Consider the following 21,566-nt stretch of genomic DNA (forward strand, 5'->3'; position numbering starts at 1 on the left):
TGACCAGACCAAAACGTAGCTCATTCAAGTCAATGTGAAGTAATAACATCTTACTACAAGATATTTGAAGCAGTAAATTAATTGTTTAATGTTTACTGCAACAGTATATATATTATTGTATCAAAATTGTCATTAAAATATTTAGAGTTTTTTGCAATGAAATTTTTTGTTGCACAAATCTATTACCTCAAATTTTATTGCAACAACTCACATCAACTATTTCAATAACACATATGTTATTACAACGATTTTTTTCATTGTAATAAACATTTTTTGTTGTAGGGCTTCTTTTTGTCATAGATATGGTGGATTCTTTAAGTGGAATTTAATGAAGGTTTAAGGAATTTAGGGTTGTAAATGAACCAAGGTGATCATGAACATCTTGAGTTCGGCTCGATGAAAAACTTATTCATGTTTGTTTGTTTGTTTATAAATAAGCCAAGCTTGAGCCTTAATTTTAGGATTGTTTAATAAACAAGCTGAACCCAAGCAAAAAAATTTGTTCATAAACAAGCTCGTAAGCTATTAGGCTTGATACAACACTATTCAAGTATAGACTCATTTATAAGCTTATATGTGTTAACTAAATATACTCATTACACATATCTTAATAATGACATGACTAACATGGGACAACTACCCATTACCTTAATATTTTCCTTCCCTCTAAACTGACCAAGAACCACTTTAGACTATAGTTACATTTAAAAATAAATTAATTAATTAAACTAGCCACATATGATCTTTCCCTATCAATCATCTAAAGTAAAGTTATGAAACATATTAGTATTTTTTTATTCATAATAGTTACAAACAAGTATTTTTCTGGTTCTTCACATTCTAACATGAATGTAAAAATTGTATTTTGAATAATTGTTGAAACTGTAGACAGGGAATGATGAATGAATGAATTTAATTATGTAAAATTTTAATTTGAATAATGGCTAATCAGAAGTAAGACTAGATGCATGATAATTAAAGTTTACTTTTTTTCTTCTTCTTAATTTTAGAGATTTAAGCATTTGATAATGTAATTTTTTTAGATCTCAAGATCAAAAGCTTGACTTGAGTTCGAGTTTGAGCTTGATATGAAACTTGAGCTTGGCTTGACTAATTAATCAAGCCAAGCCAAGCTCAAGGTTTTTGGCTTTCCTACGAGCTCAAGCTCAAATACCATTCTTAGGCCTGTCACAAGCTCAAGCCAAGCTTAAGCTTTTGACTTTTTCTAACATGCCAAGTTTGAACATGCACTACTCGACTAAACTCGACTCGCTTACAGCTTTAAAGGAATTCAACTTTAGCCCTTTTTTTTTTAAAGAAAAATCAATGTAAAGGTCGAGATTGCATTTTGGCTTTGCATTACATTATATATTTGGCGAAAAGCACATTTTAGTCCCTACATTTTATTTTTACCGCTTTTAGTCCCTATTCTGAAAAACGCTTCTCGTTTTGGTCTCTGCCGTTATATCAAAAACAAAAAAAACTGACGTGGCAAATGGCAGAATAAATGATACTAAATTAATGTCCACATGGCCTAAATTAATAATAAAAAATGTCACGTCAGCATTTAAATTAAAAAAAATTAATTTATTAATTTTAACTAAATAAAAAAAAATTAAAAACTAAATTAAAAACTAAAAATAATAAGAATTGAGATCTAAGTGTGTCTTGAACAAGAACAACAAGAACACAAACCCAGAAATTTTAAAAAAAAAAAAAAAAAAAAAAAAAAAAAGCAAATTCCATTACTTGAATCTGAGAGTGCCAAATTATAGAAATACAACCTAAAAACAAGAAACGAAATCCAGATCTAGAGGTAAGATCTACAACAACCACCACAACTAACTAAGTACACAAATATATTCATTAGTGTAAATTTAACAGCACCGTCAAACCCAACCCCAACACCACTGATTCAAACCCAACCCCTTGCACCGGTACTACAATCAACCATGAACCATTAAACTTGAACCACACTTTGACCCATCGTGACCCACACCATGACCATCGAACTTGAAACCAACCCACACCACATACCTAGCAACCATTGTGAACACAAACCCCGACCATAACCCATTGCAGACACCACCACCACCATTGAAGAGCATGACTGTAAGCAAAACCCACTACCAAAAAACAAAAAACTAAAAAAAAAAAAAAAAAAAAAAAAGAAAAAAAAAAAAAAAAAAAAAAAAGAGACCCACAACGAGCAAAACCCAAACCCATGGCAGCAAACCCACGGCGAGCAAATCCCAGACCCACAGTGGCAAACCCAGACCCACGGTGAGCACACCCCGACTTCATTTAACCACCCAAACACAACCCCAATTCCGACCCCATCTCCACCCAAACGCTAACCCAAACACCACCCAATCACCACTCCAAAGGCGGACCCAAACGCTATCTCCTCTTCATCTTCTTCTCTTTCCACCCCGGCTATCTCCTCCTCCGACAAGTCTTGCAACTCGTTCTTGAACCTCTTCCGGTTCGTGTTTGGCGGAATCGTCAAGCCCCTTCAGCTCTTTACCCAATTCCTTAACCCTTCGATCCCCTTACGATGTGATCCCTAGGATTTTTTGCTTCAGCTCCACCATTGCTAGGTGGGTTGATATGGAGGGAGATCTTGTGTTTTGCTTTGTGGCTTTTGGATTGGATTTGGGTTCTTGGCTTCTGTTGTTGTTGTTGGGATGACATTTTTGAGAGAAGAGAGAGAGAGAGAGAGAGAGGCGTTGTTGGTGTTGTTACATTTGAGATCTGGGTGTTGTTTTTTTGAGTGAGTTTTAGCGAAGGAAAGAAAGTGTGTGTATGTGGGTGTTTTTTTCTTTCTTTCTTGTATCTGGAATTGTGTTCTTGGTTTTTTTTTTTTTTTTTTAATTTCTGGGTTTGTGTTTTTGGATCTGAGTTTGTGTTCTTGTTGGTTTTGTTCAAGACACACTTAGATCTCAATTCCTATGATTTTTAGTTTTTAATTTTTTTTATTTAGTTAAAATTAATAAATTAATTTTTTTTAATTTAAATGCTGATGTGGCATTTTTTTATTATTAATTTAGGCCACATGGACATTAATTTAGTATTATTTATTCTGCCGTTTGCCACGTCAGCTTTTTCCATTTCTGATGTAACGGCAGGGACCAAAACGGTAAGCGTTTTTTAGAATAGGGACTAAAAGCGGTAAAAATAAAATGTAGGGACTAAAATGAGAATAGCCTGAAAATGTAGGGACTAAAATGTACTTTTCGCCTATATATTTCACTTTTGGTGTAACATTTTTTTTTTTTTATATAAAAATTCCATTAACTGTTGAAAACATTAGATACGAACAAAAGTTTTATATGTTTGACTTGTAAGAAAGTGTGAGAACGTGAAAGAAAATTTAATTTTGCTTTTTTCTGTCTCTGTGGGGAGAGAGGAGTTCTATGATTGCTTGGTGGAAAAATGCGGAAAAGTTTAAAAGAAATGTTTCCTTTTTTTTTTTTTTTTGGTAGAAGTTTGGTGCGGCTGCTTGTGGAAATTTATTTTATTTTTACTTTATTCTTTGTTTTCTTCATTTTGTTTTTAGCCAAAAACAACTTTAAAAAATTAATTTTAATAAATATTTTTCAAATTATAATTTTAAAATGATTTTTTATTAAATTTAACTTTTTTCTTTCTTTCTATCATTCACAAATGACTAAAGTGAAACAGAGCAAATTGTATCACTTTTAAAATTAAAAAAAAAAAAAAAAATCTCACGGATTAATGACATAAATTTGAGAGTATGTATGTTATGTTTGAAATTGACCCAAACTCGTGAGCTTTTTTTATTTTCATCCTTTTTTTTTAGGAATATTTGAACCTATATATGAACAAACAACTATATATTTTAGGATTTTGTTAATAAATGCCTTAAGGAAATGGGTAAAATGCATTTAATATTTTATTAAAAAAAATTTTATACATTTTTTCAAAAAAAAAAAAAAGTTAAAATGTACACATATATCTAAAAAAGCATACATAACCATAATAAATTAGTCAGTGTAAGCCAATGAATCATTAACATGTGTATTTTGTTTTTTGAAAAATATGCATTATAACTCATAATTGAATATTTATTAATGTTTAACTTGTGTTCTTAAAGCATTCATTAAGAAGACCATATATTTTAACACACATTCCATTTGTTCACCAAGACCTAGGACACAGATTGGTTGCCACTTACCAAGTTTAAGGAGGGGTATAAAATGTTTTTTTTTTCTTCTTCTAAATAAAATGAGGATTTATGAGGCTGTACTACTGTAAAAATAAGTTGGGGTAATAGACTAAGATAAATAGACCTTTTACCTAATTTTAAGTTATAAGCTAGACAAACAACATGGAATACTGGTCCTGGATTCAAAACTTAATTTCCCAACATTTATAGGGAAAATATTAGCATTTATAAATTTAAAAATAAAGTAAAATAAATGAAAGTGAAAGGGAGGATATTGTTTCATATTTGGCCAATAGCGGCTGGTAAAGTAACTATTGGACGCACTATTTTCTTTTTTTGGTGGAACTTTTTTTTTTTCCCACTTTATTCTGGTAGTCATAGAAAGGGCTCAAATGATTGTTTTCTGCATCTGGCTATTCAGACTAACATAAAATGGGACCCAGAAAAATGATGAAGGAATTTGCTGGAGTAGTTTCTGAGTGAAATAATGGATACAATATAGGAATAATTGTCCTCTCGGATGATATGACCTTTTAGAAGTTTCACTTTCACATGACACTTTTTAAATTTACTCCTCTCCTACTGTAGGATGAAATAAATGAAACGAAATTCACATTTTTGAAACTTTGTAACTTTAAATATTTTTTTTTGATAATGATTGTAACTTTAAATTGAGAGTAGGAAAAGTAAAATGACACGAAATTCACATTTTTGAAACTTTTTAACTTTACATTTAGTAAAATATGAACAAGTTTTACTTTTTTTTTTTTTTTTTAAGAGAGTTTAAATCTATAACGTCAACTCTTAATAATAACTCTTTATCATTAATTTAAGAGACCAACTAGTTTTTGGTATAAGCGGGGATTGAACTCTAGATCTCTTATTCAACCATCAGATACTTTACTAATTGAGGTAACTAAAACATGCTGTTTTACTTAATATAATGTACAAATGATAAGATGCAAGCCAAACAATGTGTTGACATTGGAGCCATGAGAACATGAACATAGCCCAATAGGCCAAACGGTCCTGATCTGCTTGGATTGAGCTAGATAGCATTGCATGATCAAATCCATAGTCCATTACAAAGGTAGAGCATTGCGTACAAAATTACAAATTATAAGAAGAAAGCCGAACAATATGTGTTGACATTGGACCCATAAGAACATCAACAGAGCCCAATAGGCCGAAAGGTCCTGATCTGCTTGGATTGGGTTAGATAGCATTGCATGCTCAAATCCATAGTCCATTACAAATGTAGAGCATTGTGATATATATATATATATATATATGGACACCATATATTCAGGCCCACTTTTTTATTTTTTGTGGGGAGGTGGGCTTTTAGCTCTTCAAAGTTGAAAATCTAATCATCATTTTTCTATTCTTTTATACTATTTTTATGATGGTGACTTCCTTATCAACATTGTTAATACCTTGGAAATCAAATTTACACAATGTAATCTTTTTATTTTAAAATATTTTAGTATCAAAATAACTAAAAAAATTATATTTTTTAATATCTCCCAATGCACTCAATTCGGGCTTTAAAACTGTTGCCTCAATAAGTGGATATGGGCTTTTGGGCTCGACCTTTTAAATTTTGGTCCACGAGTTGTTATGAAGGTGACAATGGAATCGGAAACACCTTGGAATAGTAGCATTTTATGTGTCATCTTTAATATGAGCTTATGGCCTGTATGAGAAGTTGGTCTTCTGATTAAAAAAAAAAAGTTGGTCTTTGTGCTAAAAAAATTGTGCTTCTTTAGTTTAGTTTAATGTTATATCCATTTTTACCAAAAAAAAAAAAAAAAAAAAAAAAACAAACAAACAAACAAACAGGCTGTTCCTGTTTTTGCTCTTTAGTTTAATGTTATATCCATTTCTACCCAAAAAAAAAATTTGTGCTTCAGTAGTATTTTATTTTATTTTATTTTTTTATACAAGATAGAATTTCTACTTTAGTCTAATCTAAGTGTATATGTGTGTGAAACTCCCTCCTGGAGACTTGAACCCTGTCCCTTACCCTCCACACCCCACAAACACTTATACCTATTTCCCTTCTCTCATTTGTTGTAAAGGGGGGAAAAATCTTGGCATGCATTAATGAAGTCTATAATTGATTCAACACCGATGTTAATAACTGAAGTCAGCTCCTCAATGTCCTCATATGCACATTCAGTGTTCAGAGGATTTGGCATCTTTTTTATATGATTTTGAATTCAAGAGTTTGAATGTAGTTATAGTCTATTTCTATATATAAAATAATTAAAGTGGAAACTCAATCCATAATTTAAATTGTATTCTAACTTCACTATAATTTTGTATCTATAGATTGCACTCTAATTTTGTGCCAAAGTATATTTTCAACTGTACTCTAACTTGTTGACAAGTGTCTGTACATATAAATTCATGGATCTAAACACACACATATATATATATATATACAATTAGAATTCATATGCTTCTATATAATACTAAAAATGTGTGCAACATGTTGCTTACGAATTTAAATGAAAATATTGATTTAAAAAATAATAGTTTTTCTTTTTTACATAACTTCACTGTAATGAGCTCTCTAGAAGGTTTTTCATATGATATTCATGAAAATCGATTTATTACATACCAATTATTTTTTGATTTTTTGATGCAACGACTAAACAAGTGAGATTATTAATTAAGAGAAAAGATTCACAAGTTTTTTTTTTTTTTTTTTTTTTGAGAAAAGATTCACAGGTTTTGAGAGTGATAAAATAACGTAAGATTGTAAGTATTACCCAACAAATCAACACCACCTCATAGGTTAGTACAATTAGCCTTATACTAGAGAGGTCTCTATAGCCTATAGGGTTGATTACATGTCAATTGAGGTATATATCTAATGTTTTTTTTTTAGGAAATGGTATATATCTAATGTAAGAGCATCCGCATAAGTTGATGCATAATATTTGTCCATTTTGTAAGAAAAAACATGTTTTTTCTATTTTACAAATCAATTTTTACAAAACATTCATATCAGTTTGTCTATGCTACACATTTATTCAATAAAATATTCTAAACTCAGCCACACTCAGCTACCCAAACGCCACCAAATCTGATCCAAACCACCCAAATCCGACCCATAGACGCCAAATTCGACCAAAATCATAGCCACCTCCACCACAACGAACCCATCCCCACCACCACCACCACCAAACCCACACATCCCACAACAAAAAAATCAACCACAAATCAAAAGCAACCACCATTGGTTACCCACAAATCAGCCACAATAACCACAACAAAAAATCAAAGCAAAAAAGGAAACCCCAGTAACCCCACTCCACCATCGTTGCACTACACACCACCACCACCAATAAACCCACCACCAAAAAAAAAGAAATCATAGACCCAGTAAACCAGCACCACCATAGACCCACAACGCAAAAAACCCATACCAAACCCACCACCATAGCATTGCCAATCTCCATGGAACAAAACCAAGCCACCGATTTGATAGAGAGGGAGAAAGAGAGCAAACCACCAAATCCACAACACTGCCGATCTAAGAGAGAGGGAGAACGTTTGTAGATGCGATACCCATTTGCTTCACAAAAAATGAAAAAAATCAAAACGTATGGGAAGCAAACCATCAGTGAGAGTGGCTGGACTAATCGGTGGACTGAGGGACCAAGATAGAACGAGAGAGAGAGGTGAGAGTGAGAAGCTGAGAGAGTGAGGTCAAGGAGAGAGAAAAAAAATGTAAAATATAAATATAAGAGCTACAGTAACGGTGCATATATGCACGGTTACTGTAGCACTTGTGCATAAATGCACAATTTTATACCCACTGGTATGGGTGTTTTTTCTGGTCAAAATGTGTAAAATGTGGTGTTTTTTATATTATGCAAAATTTTGCATCCACTGATATGGATGCTCTAATAATTATAAGTAAAATTTTATTTTATTTTATTTTATATAATTTTAATATCGGGAGTTTATGAATTATACTTGGATGGAGAGAGATGATTAAATAAATAAATGAAGTAAGCTAATATTTGTGAGAGGTACATTACAAATGGCCGTAATAGTTGGATTTAAAGATGATACATTGCTACCTTGTGTATATAACTAATGATAGTGAACTAAAAATTGAACCATCTCCAATTCGTCCATAAGAGTCATCCAGAGCCAGAAAGATTAGCCCAACATAAGAAGGTCGTCCATCGTCAGGAGGTCATCCGTGGGCATGAAAGTCGTCCATCAAGAAAACACCGGGAAGACCCCTCAACACTTAGAAAATTTTCAGAAATAGATTTATGTACAAAAACTTGTAATTCGGACCACGTTCTACTATTTTGAAGTATGAGCAAATCCTTGTTCATCGCTACAACTTTCCATTGAGTACTTAACTTCCAATGGTAGTTGTAGAATATAAGATTGAACATTCTAACTTTTATAGCAATTGTGGAAGTTAAGTTTGAACCTTCCAACTTCCACACACGTTGAGGAAGTTACTAAACAAGTAACCACTCCAAAACTCACTATATAAGGACTCATCCACACCAAATGAGGGTAAGTTTCCACTAATCCTAAAGTTGGAATTCTTGAGTTATAGAGGGAAAACTAACTTAAGCATCGAAGGGTTCTTGGCTGGTTCACCTCGGTTACCTTTGATTTTGTGTTTCTTTCTTTTCAAGCCTTCCAAGCAACCACTAGCTCATTGAAGATGGCTGTGGAGGAGGAGATTAAACAGTAGGAAGAGAGACTAAAATAGGAAAAACCAAAAGAAAATAGAAAAAAGAAAGTGTTCAATGAGGCATAGTTTTTAATGTCGTTAAACTATGCCATTTTTAGCTTTTAGTTGGCATTTATGGGTACATGAAAAGATTCAATCAAAACGGTACATAAGTGACATAACATTAAGGGTCACAACTATAGCCAGCTGATTTTCTTTACATCATCAACTAATATACTAAATAAATTAGCATGGAAATTCAACAAAGGGTTAGCATAATCTATTATAATTTTTGTCAAAAGTCCCAGGTTAGATTTCAAATCTATTCTAATTTTGATTATTTTTTCTTCAATTTAAAAATATTTAAAGTCCATTTAAAAGAAATTTAGGTCCATTTGAAAGTGTTGGGTGTGTTGACAAATTGGGTTTAGTTACGAAGAGAATATGATGGGCAAATATGAGGAGGATTAAAAGTAATTTAGGCCCATTTGAAAGTGTTGGGTGTGCTGAAAAATTGGGTGTAGTTTTGTTGTTGTTGTTGTTTTTTTTTTTTTTTTTTTTTTTTTTTTGTTTTTGTTTTTTTTGCTGAATGACAAATTGGGTGTAGTTATGAAGAGAATATGGTGGGCAAAGATGTGGAAGATTGAGGTAGATGGCTGTGGAGGAGGAGATTAAACAGTAGGAAGAAAGACTAAAATAGGAAAAACCAAAAAAGAAAAAGAAAAAGAAAAGTGTTCAATGAGGCATAGTTTTTAATGTCGTTAAACTATGCCATTTTTAGCTTTTAGTTGGCATTTATGGGTACATGAAAGGATTCAATCAAAACGGTACATAAGTGACATAACATTAAGGGTAACAACAACGGTTGTTCAACCTCCAACTAGTGCTGACCTTGTCATGCCAAGCTAACTAATAAGGGTGCATTTTTGTGGAACATCGACGGTGGTTATTGGAAGCCATTTTTCCAAAGCCGATGACTTTTATGCAACTGTCGAAAGCCATTATTTCAAAACCACATCGATTGACAATTCTTTATAAAATTTCCCTCTCCCAAAATTTCCTTTATTCGTTTCATTACCTCTAATTTGCATCCCCTTCCTTAGTGGCTTTAATCCCCTTCAATGGTCACCACCTCCACAATCTTTTAATCCTAGTTGTCACCTATGCAACCTATTTCCCCATGGTCAACAAAGTTTGCATGCTTGTAACCAAGAACCTCTCACCTATTCAACTCAACAAATTTTTGCCTTGAGAGTTATCTTACAAGATGGTCTAATGAGACATCTCTTGCAATATATAGGAATTCTACATGTATAAGTCCCAAGCGTTGAGAAAGATCTCATGAGACACCTTATTATCATCCACTCATGGTAGAAAATCTAAAAATGTGATCTCGATTAATCCAAAAAAAGAAACAAAATCAAATACTAATCAGTAATTACTCATGGAGCACGGTAACATGATGTTTCCCATTCTTCGTATTTATGATAAATTTCATTAATTAAATTTATGATATAGTCTATTATAAATGTGAGAATACTATGTCGCGGGAGCGCCAAATAAATTTCCAAACTAATTTACCCGCCACACGTGCTCAAGTGCCCTTAATGTCACGCCACGCCTGATCCCCCCACTCCCTCGTTCCAGACCCTCATCATCAAACCGGTACGGCTCTGTAGCCGTCAAAGACCCAAACTGCCAGGTGGAGGCATCAAACCTCAAAACAAAATCAAATCCGACGGTCCAAATCAAAGTAGGGTTTACATCCAAACCCACCGACTCTCACTAGTAAGTCACTATATAACCCTCACAGTTACCCACATCCAAATGCGGTGCAGTTTTGTTCTGCCCTCCCACCAAAAAACACAAAATAAAAAAAAAAAACCCAAAAAAAAAGAAAAACTCAAGTCCTTTTCCTCCGTCGTCTGCCGTTCGGTTCTCCGAACAGTTTATCCCCATATTACCCCTCCTCTCCTCTTCTATCCTCCTTCAAAAAACCAAAAAAAAATTCCAGGTCTTTAGGGTTTATTGGAAATTTCAGTTTTGTTCTTTTTTCTCTCTAGGTTTAAGCACAAAGAGGAGAGGGAAAAAAAAAAGAAAAAAAAAGAAGAAGGATCTAGATTGGTGAGATGGCGCAGATTCAGGTTCCTGTGTCGGGTCAGAACGGTGTCGTTTCTGGTGCTGGAGCCGGAGCGAACCAGTTCGTTACGACGTCGCTTTACGTTGGAGATCTTGACGTGAACGTCTCGGACTCGCAGCTCTACGATCTGTTTAGCCAGGTCGGTCAGGTCGTTTCGGTTCGGGTCTGTAGGGACTTGAGCACTCGGCGATCTCTTGGCTATGGTTACGTTAACTATAGCAACCCTCAGGACGGTCAGTCTCTTGCTTAGGGTTAGGGTTTTTTTTTTTTTTTTTTTTTTTTATGGATTCGTTGGGCTAAATTGGACTAAATTTTGTTGTGCTATTAGAGTAATTGAGTGCCTCTAGGGTTTTTAATGTTTCATTAGTATTTCTATTTTTGGATCAGTGTTAATCTGTGAATTGAGTACTGAAGCTATGTGATTTTGATATATATAGTATTAAATTGATGTTGCATTTTGTTGTTGTTTAGTCTGTCTGATAGAGAAAGTAATTGGGGTTTTAGTGGTTTCAGTATGTAAGTTGCAGGGAGAAAAGAACACACGAAGGCTAACGTGGCTTGAGTCAAGAGCTATGTAGCTAAATTGGTTGGCAACGGCCTAGTGTTGTTTCTAACGGAGACATTGTTCAAATTCCCCCTTTGCTCAAAACACTAGTTATTTTCATTAATCAATCCCAGGGTTATGAGTAGAGGGTTGAGGTTAATGGGTTCATGTCATATTCGGATTGACACGACTAACTTGTTTAATAAATGGGTTGGGTTAGTGTTCAACCCATAGAACCTGTTTGACCCGTTTAATTAAATGACATTTTACCAATATATTGTGATTGGTTATTTGTGATATTGAGATATGCTTTAATTTTGAATGATTATTTGTAATGCAGTTATTCGTTACTTCTGAATTTTATATTAAATATATTTATTTGTTTGTTTTTTCATAATTTTTTTTCCATTTTGATAAAATTTGATAAACAGGTCGACATGGGTTCATGTCATATTCGGATTGACACGACTAACTTGTTTAATAAATGGGTTGGGTTAGTGTTCAACCCATAGAACCTGTTTGACCCGTTTAATTAAATGACATTTTACCAATATATTGTGATTGGTTATTTGTGATATTGAGATATGCTTTAATTTTGAATGATTATTTGTGATGCAGTTATTCGTTACTTCTGAATTTTATATTAAATATATTTATTTGTTTGTTTTTTCATAATTTTTTTTCCATTTTGATAAAATTTGATAAACAGGTCGACATGACTAACCCGTTTAATAAATAAGTCGTGTTAGAGTTGAAGAATTTTGACCTGTTTAACAAACATGTTGGGTGAGTGTTGATCTATTGGTCGGATACTTATGAGTTGACACGACACGAATCCTACATGCAAACACGAATTGTCACCCCTAATCAATCCCGTCTATTATTTTGAGTACATTTAGCACAAATGTATGTAAGGAGGACCCATTCTTGTGCGAATAGCATTAGGAATTCTAGTTTGACTTCTATTGTTTGAATACATTTAGTAGAAATACCCTTTTTCGATTCAATAATGTAATAATTATTTAAATGGTTTAGCTATTTGTTTGATTATGTTTTTATTGCAGGGAATAGTAATTCCTTATGAATAGCTCTCTAAAAGGAGTAATTCTTAGGTACTCCCGAAACACGAAGAATGATGCTTTCTTCTCTCGCATTCATGATGGGGTCCGTTAATTAAGTTTATGATGGGTTTCACCATAAATATGAGAGGAGGGAGCACCATTTCTTCGTACTCCGGGAGTACCTAAGAATTTTTCCTCTAAAAGGGTTGTAATAGCTATTTTTTAATAGGTGTAATAATTTCTAAAATTAATATATTTCTAAATAAACAAACTTTCCATATGTAAATAATAATTATGAAAGTAAAAAAAAATTAAAAAAAAAACTAATCTCTCTCCCAAAGAAATATAATTATGTCTAAGATATTTCCTAAAATATATCTTAAGTTTGATTCTAATGTTACCACTCACAACCAAACTTATGAATAGCTTTAGTTATTCCATTATATCACATTTTATTCCTAGTAATAAATATTACCATTCCTGTTGTAATCCTTGTTTAGTGTACTAAATGTGCCCTAAGTGGGAAGAGAGAATTCAAACCCTAGTTCTCCTTATAAAAGAGACCAAGCTATGCCGATGAGCTACTAGTCTCTTGGCGTGTTTAGCACAAATAGCCTTAATTAGCAAGGATTGGAAAAATTACAATACTGCCCATGAATTCAAATTGACCATAAAACAACAATAACAAAGTCTTAGTTTCAAATTATTTTTGGGGTTGGCTATGGATTCTTAACAAGATTAGTTAGAGTTGGTCACATGTATTATTTTCATCCTTTCTATTATGTTCGAGGTCATGGCCTTTGTTTCTTCCTTTAATTGAACGTTGACAATAACTTGTTAGATAAAAACCCAAATTGGAAATTGTTTTACCCAAATTGGCGTGTTTAGCACAACTAGCCTTAATTAGCAAGGATTGGAAAAATTACAGTACTGCCCATGAATTCAAATTGGCCATACAACAACAATTACAAAGTCTTAGTTTCAATTTTTTTTTTTGGGTTTGGCTATGGATCCTTAACAAGATTAGTTAAGGGTGGTCACATGTATTATTTTCATCCATTCTATTATGTTCGAGGTCATGGCCTTTGTTACTTCCTTTAATTGAATGTTGACAATAACTTGTTAGATAAAAACCTAAATTGGAAATTGTTTTACCCCTAGGACACATATAACTATTAAGTAGTCCTTTAAAATGGAAAGATCTATCCTTCAATTGGACTTTGCACATAGACCTCTTAAAATAAGTTTGAATAGACGAACTTGCAAAGTCGTAACAAATTAATCATGGCTATGTCACTATCATGGTAATTGCGTACAGTTTCTACTTGCACAGCTTAAATATTCTCAATAACGGTTTAGTGCAACAATTTCATCTGCTATATATATATATATATATATATACTCCATGGTTATATTGGCCTTTTTCTACTTTGTTTCTCAAGTTTGACGTATTTTTATTTTAAATGTTTTTCTGTGGTGAAAGTAACATGCAGCGAATACCTCTGGTATATTTGAATTCAACATTTTATTTTTCATAACAATGTCTTCTTGCCTACAGCGGCGAGGTCATTGAACTTACTGAATTTCACTCCACTGAACAACAAGCCCATCAGAATCATGTATTCTCATCGGGACCCTAGCATACGCAAGAGTGGTACCGCAAATATATTTATCAAGGTATTTATTTTTTGCTGATCTATACATCGGCTGCTCTCTCATACCATTTCTGTAAAGGCATACATTTACAGCTAATTGTGGTTGTTTGGCTGGTTGGGACATTTTTTTTTTCCATCTGAAGTTAGATATTTTGTGTATCAGTCTGGAAAATAATATCTAGGTTGCACTAGTTTTTAGGTGTCCATCATTCTAATTTGTTTGGCATAATGCATTTCTGGTTTGGATTGTTATAACCTCTCTCTCTCTCTCTCTTGTATATATGGTAATGTCATAGCTTTATACAGTGGAGCTGTAGGAATTGATCCTTAGATCTTTGTTACTTCTGCTGCATTCCACTCAAGGAGTCCAAGAATGTATTCTAGTATTATGCGTAAACTGAACCCACCCCATCCTATCTGGAGAGAATATCATAGCATGCACTGATTTGTCTGTATTTATATTTTTGGTAATAAAGCTTTGACTGAGTTGTTGTGTTTCTGTTTAATATTTGTTCTTTCATGTAACATGGTATGTGCAGAATCTGGACAAGGCAATTGACCACAAAGCATTACATGATACTTTTTCTTCTTTTGGAAGTATTCTCTCTTGCAAGGTAGCTACTGATGCCAATGGCCAGTCCAAAGGCTACGGTTTTGTTCAATTTGAAAGTGAAGATTCTGCACAGAATGCCATAGACAAGTTAAATGGCATGCTGATCAATGACAAACAAGTGTATGTTGGACACTTTCTTCGTAAGCAGGAAAGAGATGGTGCTTTTAATACAACCAAATTTAATAATGTTTTTGTGAAAAATCTATCGGAAGCGACAACTGATGAAGATTTGAAGAATATTTTTGGTGAATTTGGAGCAATTACCAGTGCTGTAGTGATGAGGGATGCTGATGGAAGATCAAAGTGCTTTGGTTTTGTCAACTTTGAAAGTGCAGATGATGCTGCTAAGGCGGTTGAGGCACTGAATGGTAGGAAACATGATGACAAGGAATGGTATGTTGGAAAGGCACAAAAAAAATCTGAGAGAGAGCTTGAATTGAAAGGAAGATTTGAGCAGAGTATGAAGGAAACGGTTGACAAATATCAAGGGTTGAATCTGTATGTTAAGAATTTGGATGATAGTATCAATGATGAAAAACTACAGGATTTGTTTGCAGAGTTTGGTACAATCACTTCATGCAAGGTTTGTAAATATGTTTGTTGCTGAAAACCTGAAATCCTGATTTCCCACTCACTATGTATTGCAACAAATTTGTTCTGACTTTGCAGGTCATGCGTGATCCCAATGGAATTAGTAGAGGTTCTGGATTTGTTGCTTTCTCAACTTCTGAAGAAACTTCTCGAGCTGTAAGTCTATATCTATATGTGGGTCTTTGAAGTCTTGAATATGCAGCCGAACACTGATTAGTTATTCTTTATCTTCAGCTTGATGCCATGAATGGTAAAATGGTTGTCAGCAAACCTCTCTATGTTGCACTTGCACAGCGGAAAGAAGAGAGAAGGGCGAGGTTGCAGGTATGATTAATGAGGAGCAGATTCACATCTCAGTGTACATTTTTGTTGCTTCACCTTTTGTTTTTTCAAAAGGATTTTAGCAATTAAGGAACAAATGCATATGAGGAGCATACAAAGACTATGAATGTACAAAGACAAACTCAATTGCATGTGAACTCCATTTTGAAACACCAAGGAGAAGCAGCTTGATCTTGAGAATGGGAATATTTACACCTCAAAAGCCCTAATATCATGCTTAGAGCAATACTCCACCATTAGGATAGTGCTATAGTGGTATTGCCCCCAAGGCTACCCTTCGTACTCTTTCTGCCCACCCTCTACAACCATATAGCACAAGCATGTATATTGGCTTTAACCTCTAATATCATGCTTATTCCTGATACTCCACCTTAGGCCTTTCTTTTAGATAATGCTTTATGTTGCTTGAATTTGTGTTCTTTCTTGTATACATCCTGTGTACAAGGATGTTACATGATGGTGGCGTTGCCCACAAGATTAGGCCCTTACTCCTTCTGCCCACCTTTATCAACCATGCCCACCTTTTTCAACCAGAGAACTCAAGCATGATCTTTGCCTTTAACCATGATGTACCTAACAAAAGAAAGGCCCTATCTTATTATACCAATAAATATTTCATCTGAGTACTTTTTACCCAAGCCTTCTAAATAACAGATTATAGATGAATTTTTCTTCCTTTTGTAAATTTATTTATTTTGTTTTACTTATGCAGGCTCAATTTTCACAAATGAGGCCAATTGCTATAGCACCTTCTATGGCTCCACGTGTGCCAATTTACCCTCCTGGTGCTCCGGGTCTTGGTCAACAATTTTTGTATGGGCAAGCACCTCCGGCTCTAATTCCTCCACAAGTAATTACACTTAATTATTTCTTACATATTTACTAGTTCATTCTTTAAAAAAAAAAAAAAAAAAAAAAATTAATCATCTTATCTACCTATCAATTTTTTTATTTATTTATCATATCGAACAATCTCCACTCCTTTAGGATTCCATGATTATTTGTAGATTTGTTAAAACCATTTATCTAGCATCAAGGATTTTGCTTTCTAGTAGTTGGATATCTACCCTCCTCCCTCATTTGTTAAATGTTTGTATAGCTTGTTTAGACTAAAATTTTAAATGTCTTTGTGAGTTACGGTATCTTAGGCTATATTTGTTTTGAAGGAAATATTTTTCGTGAGCGTGAAAGGGCTTCAAAATTTAGTTTTCTTACCCAACAACCACTATATTGGGAAAGTGGAAGAGCTAGAATATCTTCAAGAAAGGTTTAGTAAGACTTGTGGATCCAAGGTTTAGAACTATCTAAAGGGTTTTTGTAGGGAAGAGAATATTTGAACAAGGGCTTAGGGTTGTAGAAGAAAGGGTTGGGGCTCAAAATTAGCTGGAATTTGATGGAAATTTGATAGACAAAGGACATGATGTGTTAGGTTTTGATAGGTAAGTGGAAGGATTTGAGCTTGGTTTGTAAGGAAGGGCAAGAGATGAACTATCTAAAGGGATTTTGTAGGGAAGAGAAAATTTGATTAAGGGCTTAGAGTTGTAGAAAGGGTTGGGGCTCAAAATTGGCTGGAGTTTGATGGAAATTTGATAGACAAAATACATGAGGTGTTAGGTTTTGATAGGTAAGTGCGAGGATCTGAGCTTGGTTTGTAAGGAAGGGCAAGAGATGAATTTATAATGTTCGGGGGTTATATGAACAATACCCGTTAACAGTAGCTCAAGATAGAGAATAATGAAAAAGAGAGGAGAAAGGAGAAAAGAGCGCACAAAGGCCAACATGCCTCTATGCTCAAAACACTCAATATAACTCCATCTATTCTTTGCGTACATTGAGGCATCGTGTGTTCTTTCTCCCTTTCTCTTCTCCTTTTCATTATTCCCTTTCTTGTTTTACTTTTCATTGATACTGTTCTTATAGCCCCCAAACACAATAACTAATAAAAGATCAACTTGGATTCAAAGAATAAAACTTAAGATACGATCTCCTAGAAAATTCTAAGTTTAGTGCTATTTGGTTAAGTCATTTTCTGCCACTTTGGGTCCTTGTTTTGGTTTACCATTAAGAATTTCAATTACACCACATATAGGAAAATGCAGAACAATAGGAGCCTTAAGTTGACCCTGCTTATTCAATACAATTGAATTCCCACCGATTTGAGGACTTCTTGGTTGGGATAATTATAAGGGTCTGTTTGGTTGGGAGGATGGAAAAGTGGGAGGATAGAAAATCGGGAGAGGGTGGAAAAGTTTTGGGGGGGGGGGGGTTGGGGGTAGAAGAGATTTTAGTTTTCCTTTAGTGTGTTTGGTTGACGGAGTTGAAAAGTGGAGGGATGGAAAACTCTTTTGTTTGGTTGAGTAGAAAAGTGAGAGGATAGAAAATGTAATTTGTATAAATTTACTTTTTGTCCTTAGTACATAATATAATAAATAATTTCTTTGTAATCATTAAAAAAATTATTGGGAAAAATGCCCTGATGCCACTTGAACTTTGGAGTAGTTGTACTTACACTCTTAAACTTTTATTTTAGCCAATTTAGTACATAAACTTTGGTATTGTAGCAAATAAACTCCTTTAACTTTTTCTTCTGCCAATTTAGTAGATAAACTTTGATACAAGTGCAATAAGACTCCCTTAATTCTTCTTTTCTTGCCAATTTAACCACTTTTTGCACCAAATAAAATTTTAAAAATGAAAATGAAGGGGTCTAACTGCAACAGTATCAAAGTTTAGGGGTTTATTTGTTACAATACCAAAGTTCAAATACTAAATTGGCTAAAAAAAAATTAAGGGGGTCTTATTGCTATTGTATCAAAGTTTATCTACTAAATTGGCAAAAGAAAGGTTAAGGAGTGCAAGAGCAACTACTTTAAAGTTGAGGGGGCGTTAGGGCATTTTACCCCAAAAATATTACTTATTATCAATTAAAATTAATAGAATATCATCTTATAAAAATCAACACATCATTCATAAAATTAAACATCTAGTTACAGGGGATTTGCCTACTCAAAACTCTCCTTTATGAGCTTCCCGCAGCGGTTGTCAAGAAATTTTTGAGGGCATGGAAGTCATTCATTATTGATTTACTCTCTATATTTTGTTTCATAAGCAAGCCAAGCTTTTAATCCTAATTTGAAACTGATTAATTCTTTAAAGCTAGCCATCACTTTTGGCTCATAGGAGTTTTTATTGTGGGAAGCATGGGTGTGTCGATTTGGCCCGTGCACCTGAGTTGGATTCGCACGGATATGCCATGCGGCCGTGGACGTTTTTATTTTTTATTTTTTTATTTTTTTTCAGATTCGGCCCTATTCGGTTCGACATAAGACCCGAATCGGTCTGATATGGGCCGAAATTCTTGTTAAAAAAAAAAAATCGTAAAATATTAGATAAAAACACACTGTTTTGTCAGCTGACTTTAAAGGAAAATCCCTAAAATCATCTCAATTCTCTCTCTAGCTCTCCATCTCCTCTCTTTCTCTCTAACCCAAGGCTCCAGCTCTCCCTGAGACTCCCTCCATCTCTCCTTTGCCTCATTGACCCACGGCTCACTCCCTCCATCTCTTCTTTGATTGTCTTGAACGCTTATCTTTTATTTAGTTTTAGTTTCAAACTTTTGATCTTGTATTCTAATTTCTGAACATCATGTAATTGTTATGTATTTAGTATTCCCTTTGTTATCGACTATTGATCTTAAATTGGAATATGTTTACCATTATATGAAAAAAAAGTGCTTAGCAATATATAGAAAATATAAATAATAATATATTTAATAATTAATTAATAAACGTATCCTGCCGCACCCGTGTCCTATTTTTTCAATAAATACCGTGTTGCTGCACCGCACCTGCACCCGAACCCTAATCCGCACCCATGCTTCCTAGTTTTTAATGCTCTAAGATTTAATATCAATTTGAACCCCCAGGTTGATTTGATTTTAACTCATTTTGAGTATAAATGAATCATTCTCAGTTTGATTTTTTTTGGTTTCTTCATTTTCAAACTTAACTTGAGCAGCAAATTCTTTTTATATCAAATGCAATTGAAATTTTGATAAGTTCTAAGTGTAATTAAAATTCATTAAGAAAAGTAATTGCGGACAAAATGGATGAATTACTGTAATGCCTTTGGAGATGAGATTTGCATATGAAAGTTGGACCCCCCCCCCCCCCCCCCCCCCTTCTCTTCCAAACCAAAGCACTCAAAAAAGAATCTTTGTTTGTGATGCATGTATATTAGTCAAAAGCAGTTTAAAAATTGTGTCTCACGGTGTTTGTGGTAAGTGTTCATTTGAAATCATTTGAGCATGTATCAGGAACAGAATTTCTTATTCCGAAGGCTCGAAGAAGTAATAATTTATTTATGAATGTTTTATTGGTTAGTGATTTCTATATTGGTATTCCATCTGCTTTTCTGAGTGTTGATAATGGTTTTCTAACAATTTTTTTCATAGGCTGGGTTTGGTTACCAGCAACAACTTGTTCCTGGAATGAGGCCTGGAGGAGCTCCAATGCCAAATTTCTTTGTTCCTATGCCTCAGCAGGGTCAGCAGGGCCAGCGCCCAGGTGGACGACGTGGAGCTGGTCCTGTGCAACAAACCCAACAGCCTATGGCACTGATGCAACAGCAGGTTAGTTGAAAGGATATTTTTCCGCTATCTCTCTTTTTTTTTTTTTTTGGTTGATATTTTATTTATTATTATTATTTTACTTGTGTTTGATTTCTTGCACATTAGTGAAAAAAATAACAAACAAGCCCTAGTGCCAAAAATTTGGAGCTGGCTGTATGTATTATTGCACACTATTTACTTTTTTTGGGGGGTTGCAAATGCCTGATTAAAAATGAATCTGCTTCTTTGCGCAGATGATTCCTAGGGGACGTGTCTATCGTTATCCACCAGGGCGCAACATGCCAGATGTTCCAATGCAAGGTATGGCTGGAGGCATGCTATCAGTTCCTTACGACATTAGTGGTGTGCCAATGCGAGATGCTGCACTGGGACAGCCCATGCCCATTCAGGCTTTGGCTACAGCTCTTGCAAATGCTAAACCTGAGCAGCAGAGAACGGTGGGTCCTGACCTTATTTATTTATTTGTTTTAGTTTTCACTGTGTCTGATGCCATGGTTGTAAATTTCTGTGTTTGGGATTTAGCATTCTGATGTTAACTCTCTTTTTCATGGATGGGCAGATGCTGGGTGAAGCTTTATACCCTCTAGTGGATCAGCTCGAGCATGAATCAGCAGCTAAGGTTACTGGTATGCTTCTGGAGATGGACCAGACTGAGGTGCTGCATTTGCTTGAGTCACCGGATGCTTTGAAGGCGAAAGTTGCAGAGGCTATGGAGGTCCTGAGGAATGTTGCACAGCAACAGGCAAAAGGCCCTGCTGATCAGCTAGCTGCACTGTCTTTGAATGACAATCTTATCACTTGAGTGTGTTGCTTGAAAGGGGGTTTATTTGATGTGGTTTCAACACTTTGAAATAGTCTTTCATTATTTGGGCTTTAAATTGGGTTGTATACTGGCATTGTGACCACTGAGGTCTTGAAGTTTGATACTTAGCTATGATCCTTTTTATGTGTAGGATTTCTGATTTGTGTTTGGTTTTGGTGAAACTCAATATTTAAGGATTTGGACTTTGGATATTGTTGCCCTTTTATTGCCACCCTTTAATTTTTAAGGTTTAAAATAGTTCATTTTCACATGAAAACTCCC

The 21,566-nt window shown here is 34.3% G+C and overlaps 1 protein-coding gene across 1 annotated transcript; it reads left to right on the plus strand.

Moving 5' to 3' along the window:
- The first annotated feature begins 10,725 nt into the window (after positions 1-10,725).
- LOC126710324 (polyadenylate-binding protein 2-like) lies at positions 10,726-21,497 on the plus strand. Its single transcript, XM_050410736.1, has 9 exons — positions 10,726-11,279; positions 14,210-14,328; positions 14,846-15,502; positions 15,589-15,666; positions 15,745-15,834; positions 16,565-16,702; positions 20,306-20,482; positions 20,716-20,919; positions 21,042-21,497. The coding sequence occupies exons 1-9, from the start codon at positions 11,036-11,038 to the stop codon at positions 21,282-21,284; spliced, it is 1,950 nt and encodes a 649-aa protein (XP_050266693.1). The 5' UTR covers positions 10,726-11,035; the 3' UTR covers positions 21,285-21,497.
- The last annotated feature ends 69 nt before the right edge of the window (positions 21,498-21,566 follow it).

Source organism: Quercus robur, chromosome 2 (assembly GCF_932294415.1).
Source record: "Quercus robur chromosome 2, dhQueRobu3.1, whole genome shotgun sequence".
NCBI lineage: Eukaryota > Viridiplantae > Streptophyta > Magnoliopsida > Fagales > Fagaceae > Quercus > Quercus robur.